Raw genomic sequence first — 19,184 nt, forward strand, 5'->3', positions numbered from 1 at the left:
TGGACACCCAGAAGCCCCAAAACATAGGAAGGAAAATGTCTACACTATGCTGACTATTCCACCAAGACCATGAACTTATTAATAATTAGCCTGCATTGTTTAACAAAAATGTTAAATCTGTTTTCTTTTTCTCATGTTGTATGAGCCAGAATAATAGCAGCTATTACCTGATAACTATAAGTTCTGAAAGTGATTATTTTTATGGAGGTATGCATTTGTTATTATTGATAAATATAAGTTTAGAGTTAACAGAATTTTCTAAATGTGAGATAAACTCATATATGTATGGAGTGGCAGGGTTACAGGATATTGACAGTGAAAGTTTGGGAACCACTGGCTTAATATTATACACACAAACATACACATGCATAAACCCTAGGAATTAATTGCCAAGCCATTCATATCCAAAATAATCTGAAAAATTAAAAATATCCGTCTACCTAACTACTCAGAATGTATTCCTTTTACCATGGTCTTTACCATAATTTATTGTACATTTGTATAATTTTAGAATGATGAGAAGGATTTATTACTGTTCTTTACCTCCCCGTGTAGTTCAGTTTATTAATCACATTTTATGGGTGGTGGCTCAGCTGGCATCAATAACAGAAGATGGAATTTTGAACATTAAAATGGTTTCTAAGTCACAGTCCAGTGCTTAAGAAGCTAAGCCATATGGTCATCACTGAGGATAACCAGCAAGCAACCAGAGCAGACATGGCTGATGTCTAACAAAGAGTTTTCAAATATTTTCATATCATGACAAAAAGTAGAAAAGTATTTTATGAAATGGCATGCCATCCCTGTGCACTGCTCCTGCCCGTTTTCCTTACAGTACAATCAAAGCATGGGACAAAATCCACATGCTCAGAAGGATTAACAGCATTTCCCCTTTGTCTTTTTAAAAACATCTAGGTGCACACCTCAGCCGTTCTTCAAAACTGATGGGAGAGAGAAGTGTGGGGGTGAAGACAGGAAGCAAGCTGGCAGAGTGAGCTGCCTAAAGAAAGGTATGCAGAATGAATAAAATGACAAACGAAACAGAAGCTACTAGGACACACTAGGAAAGGAGACACTCCCTTCAAGATAATTCTGCTCCTTCCCCCATCCGCTTGGAAAGCCACTGCTATAGTAAATTGATTTTAAAAGTACTTCTTATCAGGTTCAGTTCCTCAATGGAGGCACTCCAATCGTCTGGAGTACAAACTCTCTGCAGTGCTTCGCAACTCCACAAGGCCTCTACAACTTGTCAGCAGATGGCTCTAGAACCCACGAATGTACCTACCAATGGCTCTAGTACCTGCCGCCTAAAAGAAAAACAAGCAAAAACCACCACAACAAAACTGTAACTGCACCATACTCGATCCCATCTCAGTGTGGATTCTTAAAAAAGACGTCGGCACTCTGTTCGTCCTATCCCACCAAGAGGAGAGTGTGGAAAGAGAAAGTGAGACTAAAACCTAAGGTTAAATAAAAATGCAAGAAAGGACTGGCAAAGCACTGTCAGTATTCTCTGTCTAAAGTAAGTTTAATACATCCTGAGATTCTTAAGCTTCTTTGTATAGCGATTACTTATTTATAATCTTTTAACTTGCACCTGTTTTGTTACAGTTAATAAGACAATGATGAAAAGCATATTTTTCTATATAATTACTTTGAATTTCAAAAGCATTGAAAAGGATTATCTATTCGGGTTACTTAGAGTAGATGATATAAGTTTATATTTTGGACATTAATTCAAGTATCCCATTGAACTTATGTATTTATTCATCTAGGGGATTAGAAAAAGAACTATTGCTGAAGATATAATCAGACAAAATAGCAGTTTCTAAGACTCAAAGTGTGGTGAGTTATAGTTAGGGCAAAAGTGGGATGAGAACCACCATAACACTTGTCAAAAACACGTTGATTTCCTCTCTGCATACCTCTGAACATTCCAGGTCCCAAGGACTGACTGATCTATCTACAACACAAGCATACACATGTGTGTGCACAAGTCCATGCACACAGACCACATAAACACCCTGGCTGTCAAGCTGGTCCATGCACAGAATAAGCTTCTGATCTGGAAAAGCCCCAAGCATGCTGCAGTCTTTAACTAAAATCCTAAAGACTACCAGAGCCCCTTTTCAAAGATGTTCCATAAACATCTGCTTCACACGACTCAGGCTATAATTAACTGGCTAACAGTTATCTGGAGAGACAGGAAATCCAGATGTCATGTTGTGATTTAATAAACGAGCACATTCTCTTTGAAGAAGAGAATTGGGTGCTTCATTCGGAAAAATCTTAACAGAGACCTTAGCTTTAGAAATACAAAATGCACAGCAAATCACTAGCATAATTTCTTTAGGTAAGAGATAGCCAGGAAGAAGATGGGAGGGAATTAAAGGGTGTGAAGAATGTTACAATGGTACATTTTATACTCAGCCTGCATTAGAAGCTAATAGAGACAAACCCACAGCTAATATCATACCTAATGGACAAAAATTGAAGGCCTTTCCTCTAAGATATGGAACAAGATAAGGATGTCTACTTTCCCCACTGTCACTTGACATAGTCCTGAAAGTTCTAGCCAGCACAATAAGGCCAGAGAAAGCAATAAAGAGCATCCAAACTGAACGGGAGGAAATCAAACTATCTCTTTTTGCAGATGACCTGATCATATACATAAAAAACCCCAAGACACCACCAAAAAAAATACTAGAACTAATAAATGAATTTACTAAAGTGGTAGGATAAAAAATCAACACTCAAAAATTAATAGTGTTCCTGTACACCAACAACAAAATACCCAAAGAAGAAATCCAGAAACTAATCCCATTCACAATAGCTACCAAAAAAATAAAATACCAAGGAGTAAATTAAACCAAGGAGGTGAATGACCTCTACAATGAATACTATAAAACTTTGGTGGAAAAAATTGAAGAAGACATAAATAAAGGAAAAGATATCCCCTGTTCACAATTTGGGAGAATTAATACCATCAAAATGTCCATATAATCAAAAGCAATCTACAGACTCAATGCAATCCTTATCAAAATACCAAGGACATTCTTCATAGAAATAGAAAAAACAACCTAAAAATTTGCATGGAACCACAAGAGACTCCATATAGCCAAAGCAATCACAAAAAGAACAAAGTTGGAGACATCACACTACTTAACTTTGAAATATACTATAAAGCTATAGTAATCCAAACAGCATGATATTTGCATAAAAACAGACAAATTAAGCAATGGAACACAATAGAAAGCCCAGAAATAAATTGTTGCATCTGTAACCAACTGATTTTCGACAAAGATACAAAAATATACACTGGGAAAAAGACAGCCTCTTCTATGATGGTGCAGGGAAAACTGGATATCCACATGCAAACGATTGAAACTAGACTCCTATCTCACACCATACATGAAAATCAATTCAAAATGGATTAAGGATCTAAATTTAAGACCCAAAACTATGAAACTACTAGAAGAAAACATAGGTGAAATACTACATGAAATGGGAGGTGGCAGCACTTTTCTGAACAAGACCACAAAGGCACAGACAACTATAGCAAAACAGACAAATGGGACTACATCAAACTAAATAGCCTTCTACATAGCAAAGGACACATCAAGCTAGAGTTGGGTCTGGCACTCACAGACCCCTCAAGCCCATTGTCCAGTCTGGGTCACAAACCCTTCACATGCCAGGCTGGGTCACCCGACCCCTCACACCAGGCTGGGTCACCGGACCCCTCACATGCAGGTCTATGAGCTAGGTAACTGGAAAAAAGGTCCTTGGAGCTATAGGCTTGAGAGCATGGCTGTGCAGGGCAGACACCTGAGGCAGTAAATGCCAGCCAAGTGGCAGCACCGCACATGCCCCCTAAATCCATCTACACACAACTTTCTTACAAAGAATGTACCACACCACCCCCAACCAGATCTAAAGCAAGGGGGGCCTGATTAAATTATTCTATATTCCCAACAGATACAATCAACAAAGTGAAGAGACAACCTACAGAATGGGAGAAAGTGTTTTCAAACCACACATCAGACAAGGGGCTAATATACAGAATACATAAGGAATTCAAACAACATCACAGCAAAAAGACAAATAATCCAGTTCACATAGTTCTTCCAAAGAAGGAGAAGAATGGAATAGATAAATATACCACTTCTGAGGTTCTCATGTCAAAGAGGATGAGAAGGGAGTAGAAAACACCAAGACTATGTCTCATTAGAGGAAGAAAAATCCTTGTGAGAGGGAGTAAGCCCAGTCTCTCATACTTGCAAATGGAAGTAGTGGTGTACAAATCTTTTTAGCACATATTTATTGAGCAGCTATTATGTGCTAAATGCTGTTGTTAGAGCCAGAGATACAGCAATAAACAAAAGTGGCTCATATTCTAGTTGGGGAAACAATGAACAATATACAAAAGTAAAATATATTGTATATTAAAGAATGATAAGTGCTAAGGAAAGAAAGCATAGATAGGATAGGAAATGTCTTGGGAGGGACTGCAATTTTACATTGGCTGAGCAGGAAAGACCTCGCTGAGAAGGTGACACTTCAGTAAACACCTGAAAGAAGTGAAGACATGTGACACATAGATATCTAAGGAAAAGAATGTAGGGGAGGAAATCTCAAATGCAAAGGTCCTGAGGTAGATTTATTCATAGGGTGTTTGAGTGAGGCCAATGGGAGGGAGGCAGAATGAATAAGAAAAGCATTAACAGAAAATAAGTTCAGAGAGATAGAGAGAAGACAGATCATGTTAAGACTACTTTAAAGCCATGGAAAAACCTCAAGCTTTTAGTCTGAGTGGTGATGTAAACTCATGAGGACTTTTAAGCAGAAAGTTAATGAATCATAACAATGCAAATGTAATTTGTTTAAATATTTGCATACCATTTATGTCCTATGTCCAGGATTATTTTATTTGGGCTTCAAGGGAGATGTGTGGGAGGAAACAAAGAGGCAGACAAAAGCTGTATTAGAATAATTGACTAATAGATTCCTGTGGCTTCCTGAATATCAGGAACCAATTCACATGAGATTTCACAAGATTTGGCACAGATAGGTGGTAAATGGGAGACAGATTGTGTGGGTAGATGGCTCACACAAACCAAAAATAATCGCCTTGATTAAATGTGTTAATGTATATATAAATTGATACAATCTTTCTGAAAGGCAATTTGGCAATTCTTATAAGAGATCCTTGAAAATGCACACACTTTTTAACCTTGTTTTTCCACTTTAAGAGTTATATACAAGAAAATATTTGTGGATGTTCACACATATTTAGCAACGAGAATATTTATCACAGTATTGTTTATATTAGAGTTTAGATAATCCAAAAATAGAAGTGATTCCATATTAAGGAGTAATGCAAGGCCATTTGAAGACTACAGAAGAATGTCCACTAATAGGAAATAATTTTCACAAAATATTGTTTAGAAAAAAGTTATAAAACAGAACAAATATGATGAATCATTTTGGGGGGTAAATAATATACATTGAGCACAAATATATATCTTGGCAAGGTACATAGAAAAATATTAACAGAAGCTATTTCAAATGCTTAGAAATAGGGAAGTTATGTTGACGAGTCCAAAAGGCTACATCCATGATGTTGAAATTTACCCACAGTGGTGGATTAAAGATGGCTGAAATTCTTTGACACTTCTCCTATCAAGAAGTAGGTTCCATGTGCCATCTTCTTAATTTGGATGGCTTTTTGACTGCTTTGACTGACAGCGGAAGTGATGCTATGTCAGTGTCCAGGAACAGGCCTTAAGAATCTTCATGCACTGTCTCTAGAACCCCTGAGCCACCATGTAAGATATATGAACCACTACTCTGAGTCAGCCAAGCTAAAAACGCTATGTGCAGGCATTTCAGTCAACCATCATAGTTGAGTCCAGCCTTCCAATAATCCCCAGGCATGAGAGCAAAGCCTTCCAGAACCCTCCATTCTAGTCCATTCACCATTAAATACTGTCTGAAATGTTTTAGTCAACAAAATGTGGAGCATTAGAATCCCTGGCTGATTTCTGCCTATCTTCCACAAAATCATGAGATATGGGTATTTTAAGCACTGGGTTTTGAGTAATTTTTTTTTATATAGAAATAGATAGATGGAACACTTGCCGTTAAAAATCTGACAAAATCTTTCTTAAAAGACTTACCGCAATTATCAAAAAGAATTGTGTATGAAGACATTCTCTTAGCTTGTGTGAAATCAAGTTCTTTTTCCTGAGTCATTTGCATCAGCAGGACCAAACTGTCCAGTTCCTGACATTTTGTGCTCAGGTAACATTGGCTGACTAGTAAATACAAATTTCTGACATGATTTTAGGCCCCATTTTCCATTATTAAGATCAGCACTCTTAAAAAGTAAATAGTAAGTCACAGAATGCAATCCCAAAATGAACCAGAGAGAAGGACAAATAGAGGACTTTGGGAACAGAAAAACTATATGTTACTGTTATAATTCTATTACAATCTTTTCTTATTCCAAGAATGATACTAGAGGTCAGTCCTTCAATGAGTATTTATTGAATATATCCTACTCAGTGAAAGGCATTTCTTTTTAGGGGAAGGCAGTGTTAAGGGTGGAAAGATGTGCCAAATAGAAATATCAGTATGTGTAAAGGTTCAGAAGTTAGATCTTCACAGAACTCCAATTTATTCAGTGAGCAAAGCTTGGAGGTGGCAGGTGGACTGAGAGAGATGAGGAAAGGCAAAGCAAAAGAGGTGAGTACAATCAGATAATGAAGTGCCTTCTATTCCATGTCAAGAAATTTGGATATTATTCCCGTAACAAAGGGAGACACAAGGGGTTTAGCAGGGGCAATTTGCTCAGAATTGCATTACAGAAAAATCTCTTCAGCTGCAAACTGGAGCACTAAACTGATGATCCCAGCCCAGAGCAATAAATGAGTTAGATGTTTGTGGTCTGGTGCAGGTGAGCAGCAGTGGGAGGTAATACTGAACTTCAGTTATGCTCAGAATCAAAAGGTCTTAGTGATTGTTTGGGTATGGGGAAAGACCAAGATGGAGAGAAGTCCAGGATAACCCCCAGGGTTTTGGCTTACAAATGAAAGATAACACAGAAAGAAGTAGATGTGAGCAAGGGGTAGGGTGAAAAATATGGTGGCAAATTTACAAATCCAGCTCTGTAAATGAGAGCTCCTGATGCATGTGACAATTTGTCATTCTGCCCCTACTGTGATTCTAGAAACACTACATTTAAGCAATGTGGATTTAGAAGTTGGTAGCCCATGCTGAGAGTGGAAGTCCTAGAAATAAATCAATGCAGCAGCCTACCACTGCTGACTCATATTAATCACAGCATCATGATGGGCTTAGAGGCAATTTGTAGAGAAACTATCCTCTCCACCTCTGAATCTATACAGTGAGCTATAAATAACTTGAATGGTGGTAGCAGAAAGAAAGCAGAAACAGTGAGGTGTACACCGGTGAAAGAAAATCAATTTAATCTTTGTGTTCAGGAGATGGTTCGATTGCAGTTTAAAATACTTAATTCAAAGCAACCTAACTGTTTGTACTAGAAGCATACCATTAATTCTAACTGGGATACACTGGTCTTATCCTACTCCCTTACCGACGCACTACCTCTAACCGTGGGTAACTCAATAGAGAAGCCCTGCAGTTCAATTCAATAACCTGCAGTTCAATTCGATAAGAAATGCTGAACTGATGAAAGCATGAGATAAAATGAATGAAGAGAAGACTCTGGACAGCACAAAACAATGAGAGTTCTGGTTTTAATGCTAGCCAGTTAGCTCAAGGAAATTAAATTCTTTATGGTTACTTTTTTTCATGTATAAATAGAGCTCTTATTTTCTAAGTTTTCTTGCATCTAGATTATCTACAGGCCAGGATGCTAAAAATGGCCTATACATTCATGAAGGGTTATTCATGGAAAGGAAAGGAAAAGAAACATAATATTTATTGAGGGCTGACTACAGACCAGGAACTCTATCTGCTAGGTTGTTTCTACATATTCCACTTTATTTAAAGCTTACTATAAACTTGTGAGACAACTCAGGAGCAGAAGATCAATGACTTGCCCATGGCTACAGAGTATGTGGCTGGACTAGGATTTAAAAGTAGTCTTATTAGGATTCCATATTACTTTTCACTGCCCACACTGTTTCCCAAGGAGAATAGTCACCTGCTGTTTTCCAAATTAAAACTGACAGCAAAAGAGGAATTAGTAACTATTTTGTGGGGCCAATGGTTCGCAGTGTGGGGGTGTACGTGAAACAGGAAAATCAAATTTCCAGATAGTAAGGTTTGTCAAGAGAAGGTTTAGAAACTCTCCTTGTGAAAATCTGTATAAACATGACATATTTAAACCTTTCTAGGGTGGATTAAACGTGATCCTTGTCAGGGGCGGGGGAATTAGAATAGATGATATTTCAAAGACCAAACCAACTTTATACTATTAATCAATTTTCTAGTGTTTAGTCTGTTGTCAAAACATCATCAATAATATAATAATGAGCCCAAATAGTGGTTCTAAAAAACAATTATACATTTCCAAACTAATTCATGTAATCATATTTGAAAAAAGTCACTTGATGTACTTTCTACATTATAATGCTATGAAGATAAAAAATGTCTGATTCAATGACTGCTGTTTGGCTTAGGAATTCATTTGCAGAAGGCTTAACAGTTTGTAAACAGTTATTCACTTTCAAAAAGAGAAAACCTTATCAAGCATGCCTTACATTTCACAAAAGATTACTCCTTCCATAAACTAAATTCACATAGCTTACCTCTAAGCTCCTGTTTCTCAAATTATCAGTAAAAATCACCTACTTTAAATTAATGAAGACCATTCTAAATGGGAAAAAAATGCTGTTGCCAGGCAACAATGATGACATCAGGACTTTTTTTCTCTCTCACCAGATGGATACTGTCACAGCATCTTGAGCTGCACACTGCTGAGATGACACTGTCTATGCAACTGTTTTTTCCAATCACAACTTCTCATGCTAAACTATTTAAAATATATTTTCTATGAATGAGAAAAAAAAGGTGAATTTATTTGAAACCATTAAATAGTGAAAAACAAACATGCATCAGACAGTAGTGGTTCATTTATATTACTGAAAGACTGTTTGTATTCTGCTTTACGAAGGTAGCATAGGGTATCTTCTGGACAACCCAGTTCATGGGCAATGGCATTGCCAGTCCAGTCCAACCCAGCCCTTTCAGTTCCACAATATGCATTTTACAAAGTTCAATCCATTGTCTTTGAAAATATAAGCATGTTCTTTAAAAGCACCCTATCACCATAGCCCACATTTGATAGACTCAAATTATTAAGTAAAATCTAGAAGCAGGAAATAACAAAGAGTTAAAAAGCAAAATCTAGAAGGCAACATTTGATTATATACGGAAATATTTTACCCCCAGATCTATAGCCAAAGGAACATGTTCTAGTGACTACTGGCCACAGAGAAGAGGCCTTTAAATAATTAAAGATAGAGTCCTCAAGATAAAGTCACCAAGAAGACACTTTCCTTACTGTCATGCCAGCCATATAGAGCCCTTTATGCCTTAGTCCTAAGAACGTATTTTGCGGTAAAGTACACAAGATTTTGCACAAGGCACAAGCAAAATAAGCAAAATATTTTTAAATTGGACAAAAGTCACACTTCTAGCACATAGTTATAAATTGTAAAAAAAAAAAGGAAGAAACAACAAGAGTAATAAAGTTTCCAATGATGAATTCTAGGAATGGAGAAAATTCCCTATTGTAGGATAAAGTTAGAATTACATACTGACATTGGAATCTCTGTGCAATAAATATATCAAAGTGGACACATGAAAGCAGAATGTCTGAGAATCTGAAGGTAACAAAGGAAAAGAATAACATTGAAAAAAAAAAGTGACAGATTTTAACACTCTACCTATCAAATCCTCAAATCCTGGTTAAGTGTTTTACAGTTAGTTTACTTAGGAGAAATGAGACAGTGATATAATTGTGCCTATAACATTTCCCATAGAGATCTCTACTCAGGATAATTGTTATCAAACTGCAATTAGTTACTCTATTTTGTGGTTTTTATTCTTATAAATAATATGTATTTTTGTCTTTAAAAAGTACGCTGGGATAATGGATCTTCTCCAGATATACCTAAAGATAAGGACTGAATTTGGTTAATCTAACCAACTTTTGTGGTTAAAACTCTTGTCCCAGATGTATGCTCTCAGGAAGTATATCTTGGTGAACTGTGCAAAAATAAGGATTATCTTGTCAAGTAGCCTTGACACATTTTATTAATATGGTATTAGGATATGTGTGCCCTTAGGATCAACGGTTTTGATTTAAGAGCTGGCATGACTGAAGTTTGCTAGAGCCTTTGGGTCCGTTTTAATAAAATCCAGAATTATCAGATTCCTCCTCAAAGGAAGAGGATTTAGGCTACACAGAGACTATAGTTACTTCGGAACTGAAATTGCAATTAAAACTGCAGCAGTTTAATCAAATAGGGAGAGAAATACTCTGATTACTCGAAGATATAGGAACCCACAAAGATGGCTCAAGGCAGATAAAGCAAGATCAATAACTTTGATCATCACCACTGTCCCATTGGTGATGTCCATTAGGTGACTACTGTTTTCTCATTAAAATCCCTCCTTAGGGTTTTAAAAATTCTATGAAGAATCTTATTCCTCCATTAAAGTGATAGAAACAAAATAAACAAACAACAAAATCACCTAGTGCTGCTCAAGTTGGTGGTAATTACCTCATTTCAATTATATCATTACACCTGGACATAAAGACACTTGAAACACTTTGAACATAAGCTCTGCATCTTCTGATGGAAACTACACAGACAGTATTCTGCTAACTGGTGGAAAGAGTCATGAATTCTGTTGATTTAAACCCTTTACCACATTGTACCTTATAAAAGCCATTGTATTTTAGGTTTGTTATCATTGTCTTTAATTCACTGATAGCAAGTAGAAGAATAAAGTATTTCTAAATAGGATTGAATAATATTAAAAGGTGGAGCTCCCAGCTGTTTTCTTACATTTCTAAATAATACTATATCTTATAGCAAATGGGAAGGACAGAAGGAAGGAAAAAAGGAAGAAAAAAAGGAGGGAGATAGAACAGGAGGGAAGGAAGGAAGGAAGGAAATCTCAAAAAGGAATAAGATCTACTCTGTCTGGATTTTAATAGTCTCTGAAATTTAAGATTCTAATTCTTTTTTGGTACTCAGTCATTTACTCATAAGGCAAAGAATTCTTTTACAGTCATCTTAAATAAGAAAAAAAATATTCCTGTAAAGGACATCATGTATTGCACTGACAGTTCTTTACTTCTAAAATTGTACTTCCTGTCTGATTTCTGGAAAAGCTTCTCTTAGCACTAAAAATGATGTACAACGATACAGTGCTTTATCTGGAGATTGTACAACTGAGGGTAATGAAGTTCTGGCGCTCATTTTACACATTATTACCAAATGTTAATGAAATAATGATCTATTCCCTTTATTTCCTCTTTTTAAATTTGATTGTAAAATATTTGTTTCTTTATCTTTGAGTAAAAAAGAAAGCAAAAAAAAAAATCAATCTGTAATCTGGATGATTTCCATCATCTCGCAGATAAGTAACTGTGAAGATTAAAACATCCAGGTGAATAACAACGATTTAGCATCTATCCAGATTTATGGATCAAATAGATACAACCTCCCTCTCTAAACTTAGCAAGACCAATTTCCTTCATGAGAGTACGAAATGTTTATATTATTATAAACCAAAGCAAGAGCTTAATGCTTCAGTGGTGCTGAACAGAAACGATTCTTTATTAAAATGTTCCTAAGAGGACTTGGGGAGTGCTGATTTATTCTCGGATTTTCCACGGATTAAATTTTAGTTCTCAATTTAAAATCTTAGATATTATTTAAATCAAATATCAAAGAGTGTAAATATTAATGGAGCAAAAGAGGATGCTGGTCACTAAAAATCTGTTGTTGCTAATACAGATTACACTCAGTTTACAAAATCAGTATGGTAATACAAATGGATTGACTGCAGAATACCTTCTTGCAACCCAAGTCACAGAAGCCAATCAATTTTTATTCATACATTTTAGTTACTTAACATATCCCTTACTAATTTAAAATTATACATCACGGTTTCTAAACAGCTCATTTGTGCACAATTATTAATGTAATCAGACAGCAAATTCATAAATTATTCGCGAATATATGGAAGGTTCATAAAAGTATGCAAGTGTATAAAAATATCAATTTCTAAGTCAATAACAAGAAAGAGGAACCTTCTAGAAAACGTGAAATTTGAAATTTAAAAAAGTATTCTTTGTTAAAAGCTTAACCTTCCCTTAAACATTATCAGTTGCAAACTAGCAAACCTCTTGGGGATTGCAGCATCATCTATTTGATAGTTAAACCATTAGGAAATTTAGAAATGTGCTATAAGTATCTGGGTTTTTTTCCTTTTTTTAAGAGTTAATCACCCTTTTCCCCTGATGATTTAACATTAATCTGATATCATCTTAAGAAAGAATAACAATAGCAAATACTAAACTTCAGCATCACTTTACAATCACTACCACAACATACAACTTTGAAAATGAAAAAATTGATTTCTTCAATGCAAATAAATAAAAATTTTAACTAGATTTTCTGTTAGTAGCTGAATCTGCATCACCTAGGATGAAACTATTTTATAAGATAGAAAACTAGCAAGCTAGCCACCTACCTACCTAGCCAGATGTATGTATTTGTGTAATTTAATTGGACAGAATACTAAAATGCCATAAAATCAAATGGGGGTGGGGTGGAAAGAATTAGTCATTCTATTAGTAGAAATCCACTATGTTTCCCACAGTAATGAGTACCCATTCCAACCTGATTACAGTGACAGCACACTGACATAATGTGGTTATTAATTCCCTCCGAACAATACATTAAAAGAAAAATTGCAAATTCACATGAAGTTCCGTATACACCAGGGACCTCACGTGCTTATTTCACACAGGCTTCAGTGAGCTTTTTTGTAAGCTTGAGTGCACTAACTACATATACCACAGGCCATTATGCACACAGATAACTACAAGAAAAAGTAAAATAATCATAATTTTATTTATAAATGTGTTGGTTTCCTTCAACAAGCTTGAGCATAAACACCTCTAAAGGGGAAAAACAAAACTCTTCTGCAAGCATTTGTGTAAGGTCACTTGTGTGGGAAGCAACCTCATTTTGACCATGTAAAGAAGACCATCTTAAAGGTGACAAGATATTTTCCAGTTTACACTCAGGAAAATAACTGTTAAAACTTTTCTAGCTAATAGGGGATTGTCTAGCTCTTAAGCCTGTTTGTGACACCAGTTGTCTAGCTCTTAATCCTGTTCCTGACGCCAATTGTAAAGCTAGTTGTGGCTCTTTTACCTGCCGATAATCCTGCACCGACAGGGCCGATGGTTGAGCTAGGGCTGGGTCTGGAGCTCCCAGACTCCTCAAGCCCATTGTCCAGACTGGGTCACAAACCTTCATATGCCAAGCTGGGTCACCAGACCCCTCCACACCAGGCTGGGTCACCAGACCCCTTCACGCAGGTCTATAAACTTGGCAACCAGCCACACGGTCCTTGGAAGCTGCAGGTCTGGAAAAACATGGCCGCCCAGGGCAGGCACCCAAGGCAGTAAAACACCATCCGAAGTGGCGCTGCTTTGCAAGCGCACTTACTCCACCCCCACACACAATGTTTCCAAACCACCCTGAACCGGCTCTGAGGCAGGGGAGCCTGACCAAATTGTTCCATTTTCCCAACAGGGATACATCAATATTATAATATATTGCAGAGGCAATAATTCTTTACTTGTTTTTGTGTGTTTCTACACATAGCATTGATCTTTCTCCAAATTCAGTCTTAGCTTTTGTATTTCCTAAATAGTTACAAATCTAAATTTAGATAAGTATTTTCCCCTTAGTAAATAAAATTAGAAAGAATAGAAACCTTCACTCTGATTTTTATCTTATGTAAGGAATGTGTGTCTTCTGTTCTGATTATTCATTTTATATTCCATTTTCCAAAGGATATAGAAAATCACTTTTTCCAAAGAGCAATACTCCAAGAGGTAATATAAAAAGTATAATTTCTAAGAATGTTCTAAAATATCAAACACTAAACTTCAATTTTAGTCACTCACTTGATTTTCTATAAAATTTTTTTTAAATAATTTTTAAAATTAGGTCTAATTTTTGCAAAGAAACTTTATTAATTTTTTAATCCAAATTGGATACTATGACCCATGTGCTGAGAAGGTGTAATTACTGAAAACACTAATAAAAAAGGGTTAATCTAATTCACTGAACTCAGTGGGACTGAACTGAAATATACACATATGAAAGTTATAAGTCTCTCATAGCTCGTAGCTACTTTTAGTGGTTCAAAAGAAAAAATTCCTATACTCAGTGAGGAAGAAGACAGATTCCAGACAATCTACCCTCTCTCTCTTATACACACAGTCATCCCTCCAGGAAGAAGTAGAAAGGTTTTTAATTTTTCCTGTTTGTTCCAAAGCTTATACTCTAACCACTTAATATGAGAATTTGTTTCCCAATGATCACTTAGTGGGAGGAAAATAGTGAACATATAAAATGAGTAAATAAATAAATTACATACGTAAAGACCATTATTTTTGAGAAAAATAAATTTTTCTGCCTTGAATGATAGGCAGAAGAGATTAGATTTTATAGAACACAAGATTTCCAGAGAATCCTATGAGAGGACCAGTGCTTTAAAAAAGTGCTCTGGGAGAAGCGTGAAGGGTATATAAGAAATTAGAGAAAACAGAGGTTAGTGATGAGGATATTTTAAATCAAGGCAGGTGATAATGCTGCTGCCACAGCTCAAAGACGCTGGAAGTACTGAATGTGGGTGAATCTGACAGACACTTCAAAGGAAAATCTGAGATTTAGTAATTTACTGAATATAGGAAACAAAGAAGAGAAGATAAAGAGATCTTTAGTGCTTTGTACCTAGGGACCAAGAAAATGGTGGCATCAGTGTCACTTATTAAGGACATCATTAACAGTACTCCAATCAAAGAATTGTGTAATTTCTACTGAAACCAGAACCATCTGAATCCTGAGTTTGTGCTGTCTGGTCATAGCTCAGGACTTCCTCCAGTCCTTACAGCTTTTTTGAGCATTTCTGCAATGTTTATGTGCATGTTTGGAAAATGCTCACCAGTTTGCCACCAATGATCTAGGACAGGTACTTTGAAGACCTTTTTGGACCACTCCAGGGTTTCCACATCACATCGTTCTCCAGCTACAAATAATGTTTTGAACCTGCATATAAGAGAGACATTGAATTCAAATTATTCCTTGAAAATAAATCTAAATAATTACATCTACTTTTTTAAACGTTGTAGAATCTAACCACATCAATTATGTCGAAGGAAAATAGCCATATTTCCAGTAGATCATACTGCGAAATGGTGAGAGACACTGTTTTGCTCCAAATGTTCCAGATGCACATTATAGCTTTGGACTGAGATGCTTCTTAAGTAGGATCCACAGCTACAGCTTCTCAGTTTTGAAAAGAGCAATTGAGTGATCTCTGTAATACGAGTACATCTGTCATATGCATCTAATGATCAAAGATGAAAAACCTTTTCCCCCTTGACATTATCCTTGCTAATTTTAGCTCCAAGTTTGATTGCTTTATTTTACTAAAGGATATACACAAAAATACACTCACACGTACAAGCTAAGGCAACAAATATGCTCATAAATATAATGTACTTATCCCTTTTGTGAGTTCCTCTGATAAAGATTACTCTGATTTACTGCATGTATTTCCCGCATTTCAAGGACACAGCTAGGGAAGATATCTGACGAAAAAGTAAATGCCATGTGGCCTTGTAGGTCAGAAATGTTTTTATCAATAGGAATACAACGTTACTAAGAGATGAATGAGAACTAGCAACTTTTGCAGGGAGCATCATGCCACAGAATAAAAAGAATGAGATAGAAAAATAACATTGTTTTGACCCAATTAGTGGTTTATTGAGAGAGTGGATATTTTTATTCCGTTTTCAGTGCCATGATAGCTTGCTGTCAAAAAAAGAATACGTGTATAAAGAGTTAATTTATTATCATCAAGGTAAAACAAAAATCAACAACCTGCCTACTCATCCCGTACAATGTAAACTGCCACAGAAGTTACCTTATTATTCCCTTAATTTATTTTTTCATTACATGAAGATTCACAGAAATTCAAATATTCCCACCTCTATGCTCCAAGAACATTCTACTTCTCTCTCTGCTATAAACGTGTATCTCACTGTATAATTATTTGTTTCTCGTCTATTTCGCACACTGAACTATGTGCTTCTTAAAAGCATTCATCTTTTGATCCCCATACCAACAAAAATAAGTAGGATTTTTTTATTTAAGTTTCTAGATGCTCAGAATGATGAAGTACAGAGGTACTTATTCCAGTTGGACTCACTCTTCCAAGTAAAACAAGAGGCATGTTGGTTTCCAAGAGTTTTTAAATTGACAAAGAAACAGTGATGAGGAGAGAAACATTCTGGAATGGCTATGAAAGCAAAGTTTAAGTACATATCATAAAAGCGAAAGTAGTTAAGAACAGCCAGTTGAACTCAATCAGTGGCCTGGGAGGCTATGCTGGGATAGCACAAATTGTGTGTGATACAGAAAAGAAAAGATGACAAATCAATGCTGGAAATGCTGTATAGGGATTCCAGACTAAACAACAGGCAACAGTCGTGTGGAGAAAAAGTAGGAATAACCAGACTGAAGAGAACTACCAGGAAAAATAATGTTGTAAGAGACTAGAAGTCACAGAAGAAATTTTAAAGAAGGTGAAAACAAAGGCGGAGTCAGAAAAATACTGTATAGTTGTGAGAAAGGGCATTTTTTAAAAAATCGATTATGCATATTATTGGGGTCAGGCTGACCATCACCACCTGTGCCCAAGATGTGATAATCAGATCAATACTATAAGCATGCTTCTCACCACAAATTTCAGTAATCCCCGGTGCCCTACACCCAACCTCTCCCTGACCTACCTCTCCCTCCCCCCTGCCCCACCCTGCAACCCTGGGGTTATGCTCTGCAAGTCCCACACGCCACTGTGGTCTTTCTTTCCTTCCCTCTTTCTCTCTTAGCTCCCCCTTATGAGTGAGGACATGCAAGAGAGGGCAAATCTAAACTGAAGTATCTTGAAAATGTGTCTGTTCTGAGGGTTGACCGTGTTTACAGTAATTAAGAGACTCTAACATTGAAGACACTGGAGGATATAAGCATGTGTTTATAGAAGGGTCATCATCAAGATATTAACAATCACTCAAGGACCATAGCAGTGGAGAATAGAGAGGAAGTCCATGATTTATTGACTAATGTCACTGAGAGGAACTCTGAAGATGGGGAGAGGGTGTTACAAATGGATAGCATGAACTTCAATTGAAGGCAGGCTATTAAACGAATTATCAAGTTCTCATGTTACCAACTTTACTTTAATATCCTCTATAATTTTTATAGATAATCTTGGCCCCAAAGATGCATTTGGACTCAACTATGGAAAAAAGGTGAGAGTTGAACTATTCTACATAAAATCCTGGTAGCAGACAAGCTATTGAAAACACATGTTAATTAGTTTCTGAGTATAAATGAGTCATTGATAAATGACATCTATACTTGAAGTGCTACCAGCTGAAATTATTTTTGGTAATTTTCATTTATATATGAGGCTATCTATACATAAGGGTGTCAAAAGAGGTTTTAGTTAATTTGTGTAAAACACTCAATGTACTGTTACTGCTCCACGTGTTTTCTAAGAAAAAAAAAAATCACCATCTGCTAATAGAGAGATATTCAGGAAATAAAATTATCTTACCACAATATCTAATTTTTTAGAATTATATAAATGGACCCTGAGGATTACCTAGATTTGTATGGTCCAACTGAAATATAATGTGAACCATAAATGCAAGAAATACCTGTAGTTTGAAATTTTCTAATAGCCACATTCAGAAAAGTAAAAAGAAAGAGGTCAAATTAGTTTTAATAATATATTTTATTAAAACAAATATATCCACAATATTATTATTTAAACTTGTAATCAATATAAAAATTACTAGTGAGATATATTCGTGTCTTGTTTTCATACTAAGTCTCATTTGGACTTACTACATTTCAGGAGCTCTATAGCTACGTGTGGCTACCATATGGGACAGTGAGGAGGTGGGCCATGACTTTCTGAAGGAGCAACAAAGTTATTATACTGGTCTAGACAAACAAAAGTTTTAACTTAATACTAAATATGCAACTTCTTCTCAAACTATTCTGTCAATAATTTCTTCTGACTTGGATCTGTGTGCATATGCATGTCTGAGAGTACAAATGTCATTTTACTATTTAATGTTTCTATAAATAGGCTGTTACCACAACAGCCTTGCAAAATTTAGGATTTGTATTGGTTCAATAAGTAGGCATATTTATAAGACTTCAAATAATAATACAATGCACTGTCAAAAATAAAGATTGAGTAGTTGCCCAGTAACATATTTCCCACCTACATATCCGAATTATCTAGGAGCCACCCTTTAACATGATAGGTACCAAAGGCAAAATTTAAATGTGCTGGTAAAGACAAAGAAGCATAACTTCAAATTTCATATGAGAAAGAAACCATTACTAGCCCTTGCTAAGAAATCATTTGGGTAATTTTGGTGAGTAGCCTCTCACAGCATGCAGGGCTGCTGGGTTATATGTAAATCTTTGAGAACAAAGAAGAGTGATGGAAAAAAAAGGTGAGAATAGAAAGAATGAAAAGGAGAATTAATAAGAGGCAGAGACTACAAAAAAAGAAAGTCAGATAATCTTTTGATGAATTACATCTATATTTGCAATTTGAGATAAAATTTAAATAATCAAATGTATATATGTGTAACTCGAGATTAAAATTTGGATTATCAGATCTGACCTCATTGGACAGAAATGTTATAGTAGAATGAAACAAATATTTTACACATTAAATTTTTAAAAGTAGGCTGAACTGTAACAAAGATTAGTGTATAGTTTTAAAGTTTAAAATTAGGTTGACACATCTATAACATTAGATACCATGTAACAACAGGACAAAAC

At 35.8% G+C, this 19,184-nt stretch overlaps 1 protein-coding gene across 1 annotated transcript in view; it reads right to left on the reverse strand.

The window, feature by feature from the left end:
• ACSS3 (acyl-CoA synthetase short chain family member 3) overlaps positions 1 to 19,184 on the reverse strand; it is a 186,972-nt gene that overhangs the window by 55,311 nt on the left and 112,477 nt on the right. Inside the window, exon 9 of the mRNA XM_063076153.1 lies at positions 15,256 to 15,359. Within this exon, the coding sequence (XP_062932223.1) occupies positions 15,256 to 15,359 (104 nt within the window). The remainder of the gene's footprint in view (positions 1 to 15,255; positions 15,360 to 19,184) is intronic.

The sequence above is a fragment of the Cynocephalus volans genome, chromosome 12 (genome assembly GCF_027409185.1).
Source record: "Cynocephalus volans isolate mCynVol1 chromosome 12, mCynVol1.pri, whole genome shotgun sequence".
Classification (NCBI taxonomy): Eukaryota; Metazoa; Chordata; class Mammalia; order Dermoptera; family Cynocephalidae; genus Cynocephalus; species Cynocephalus volans.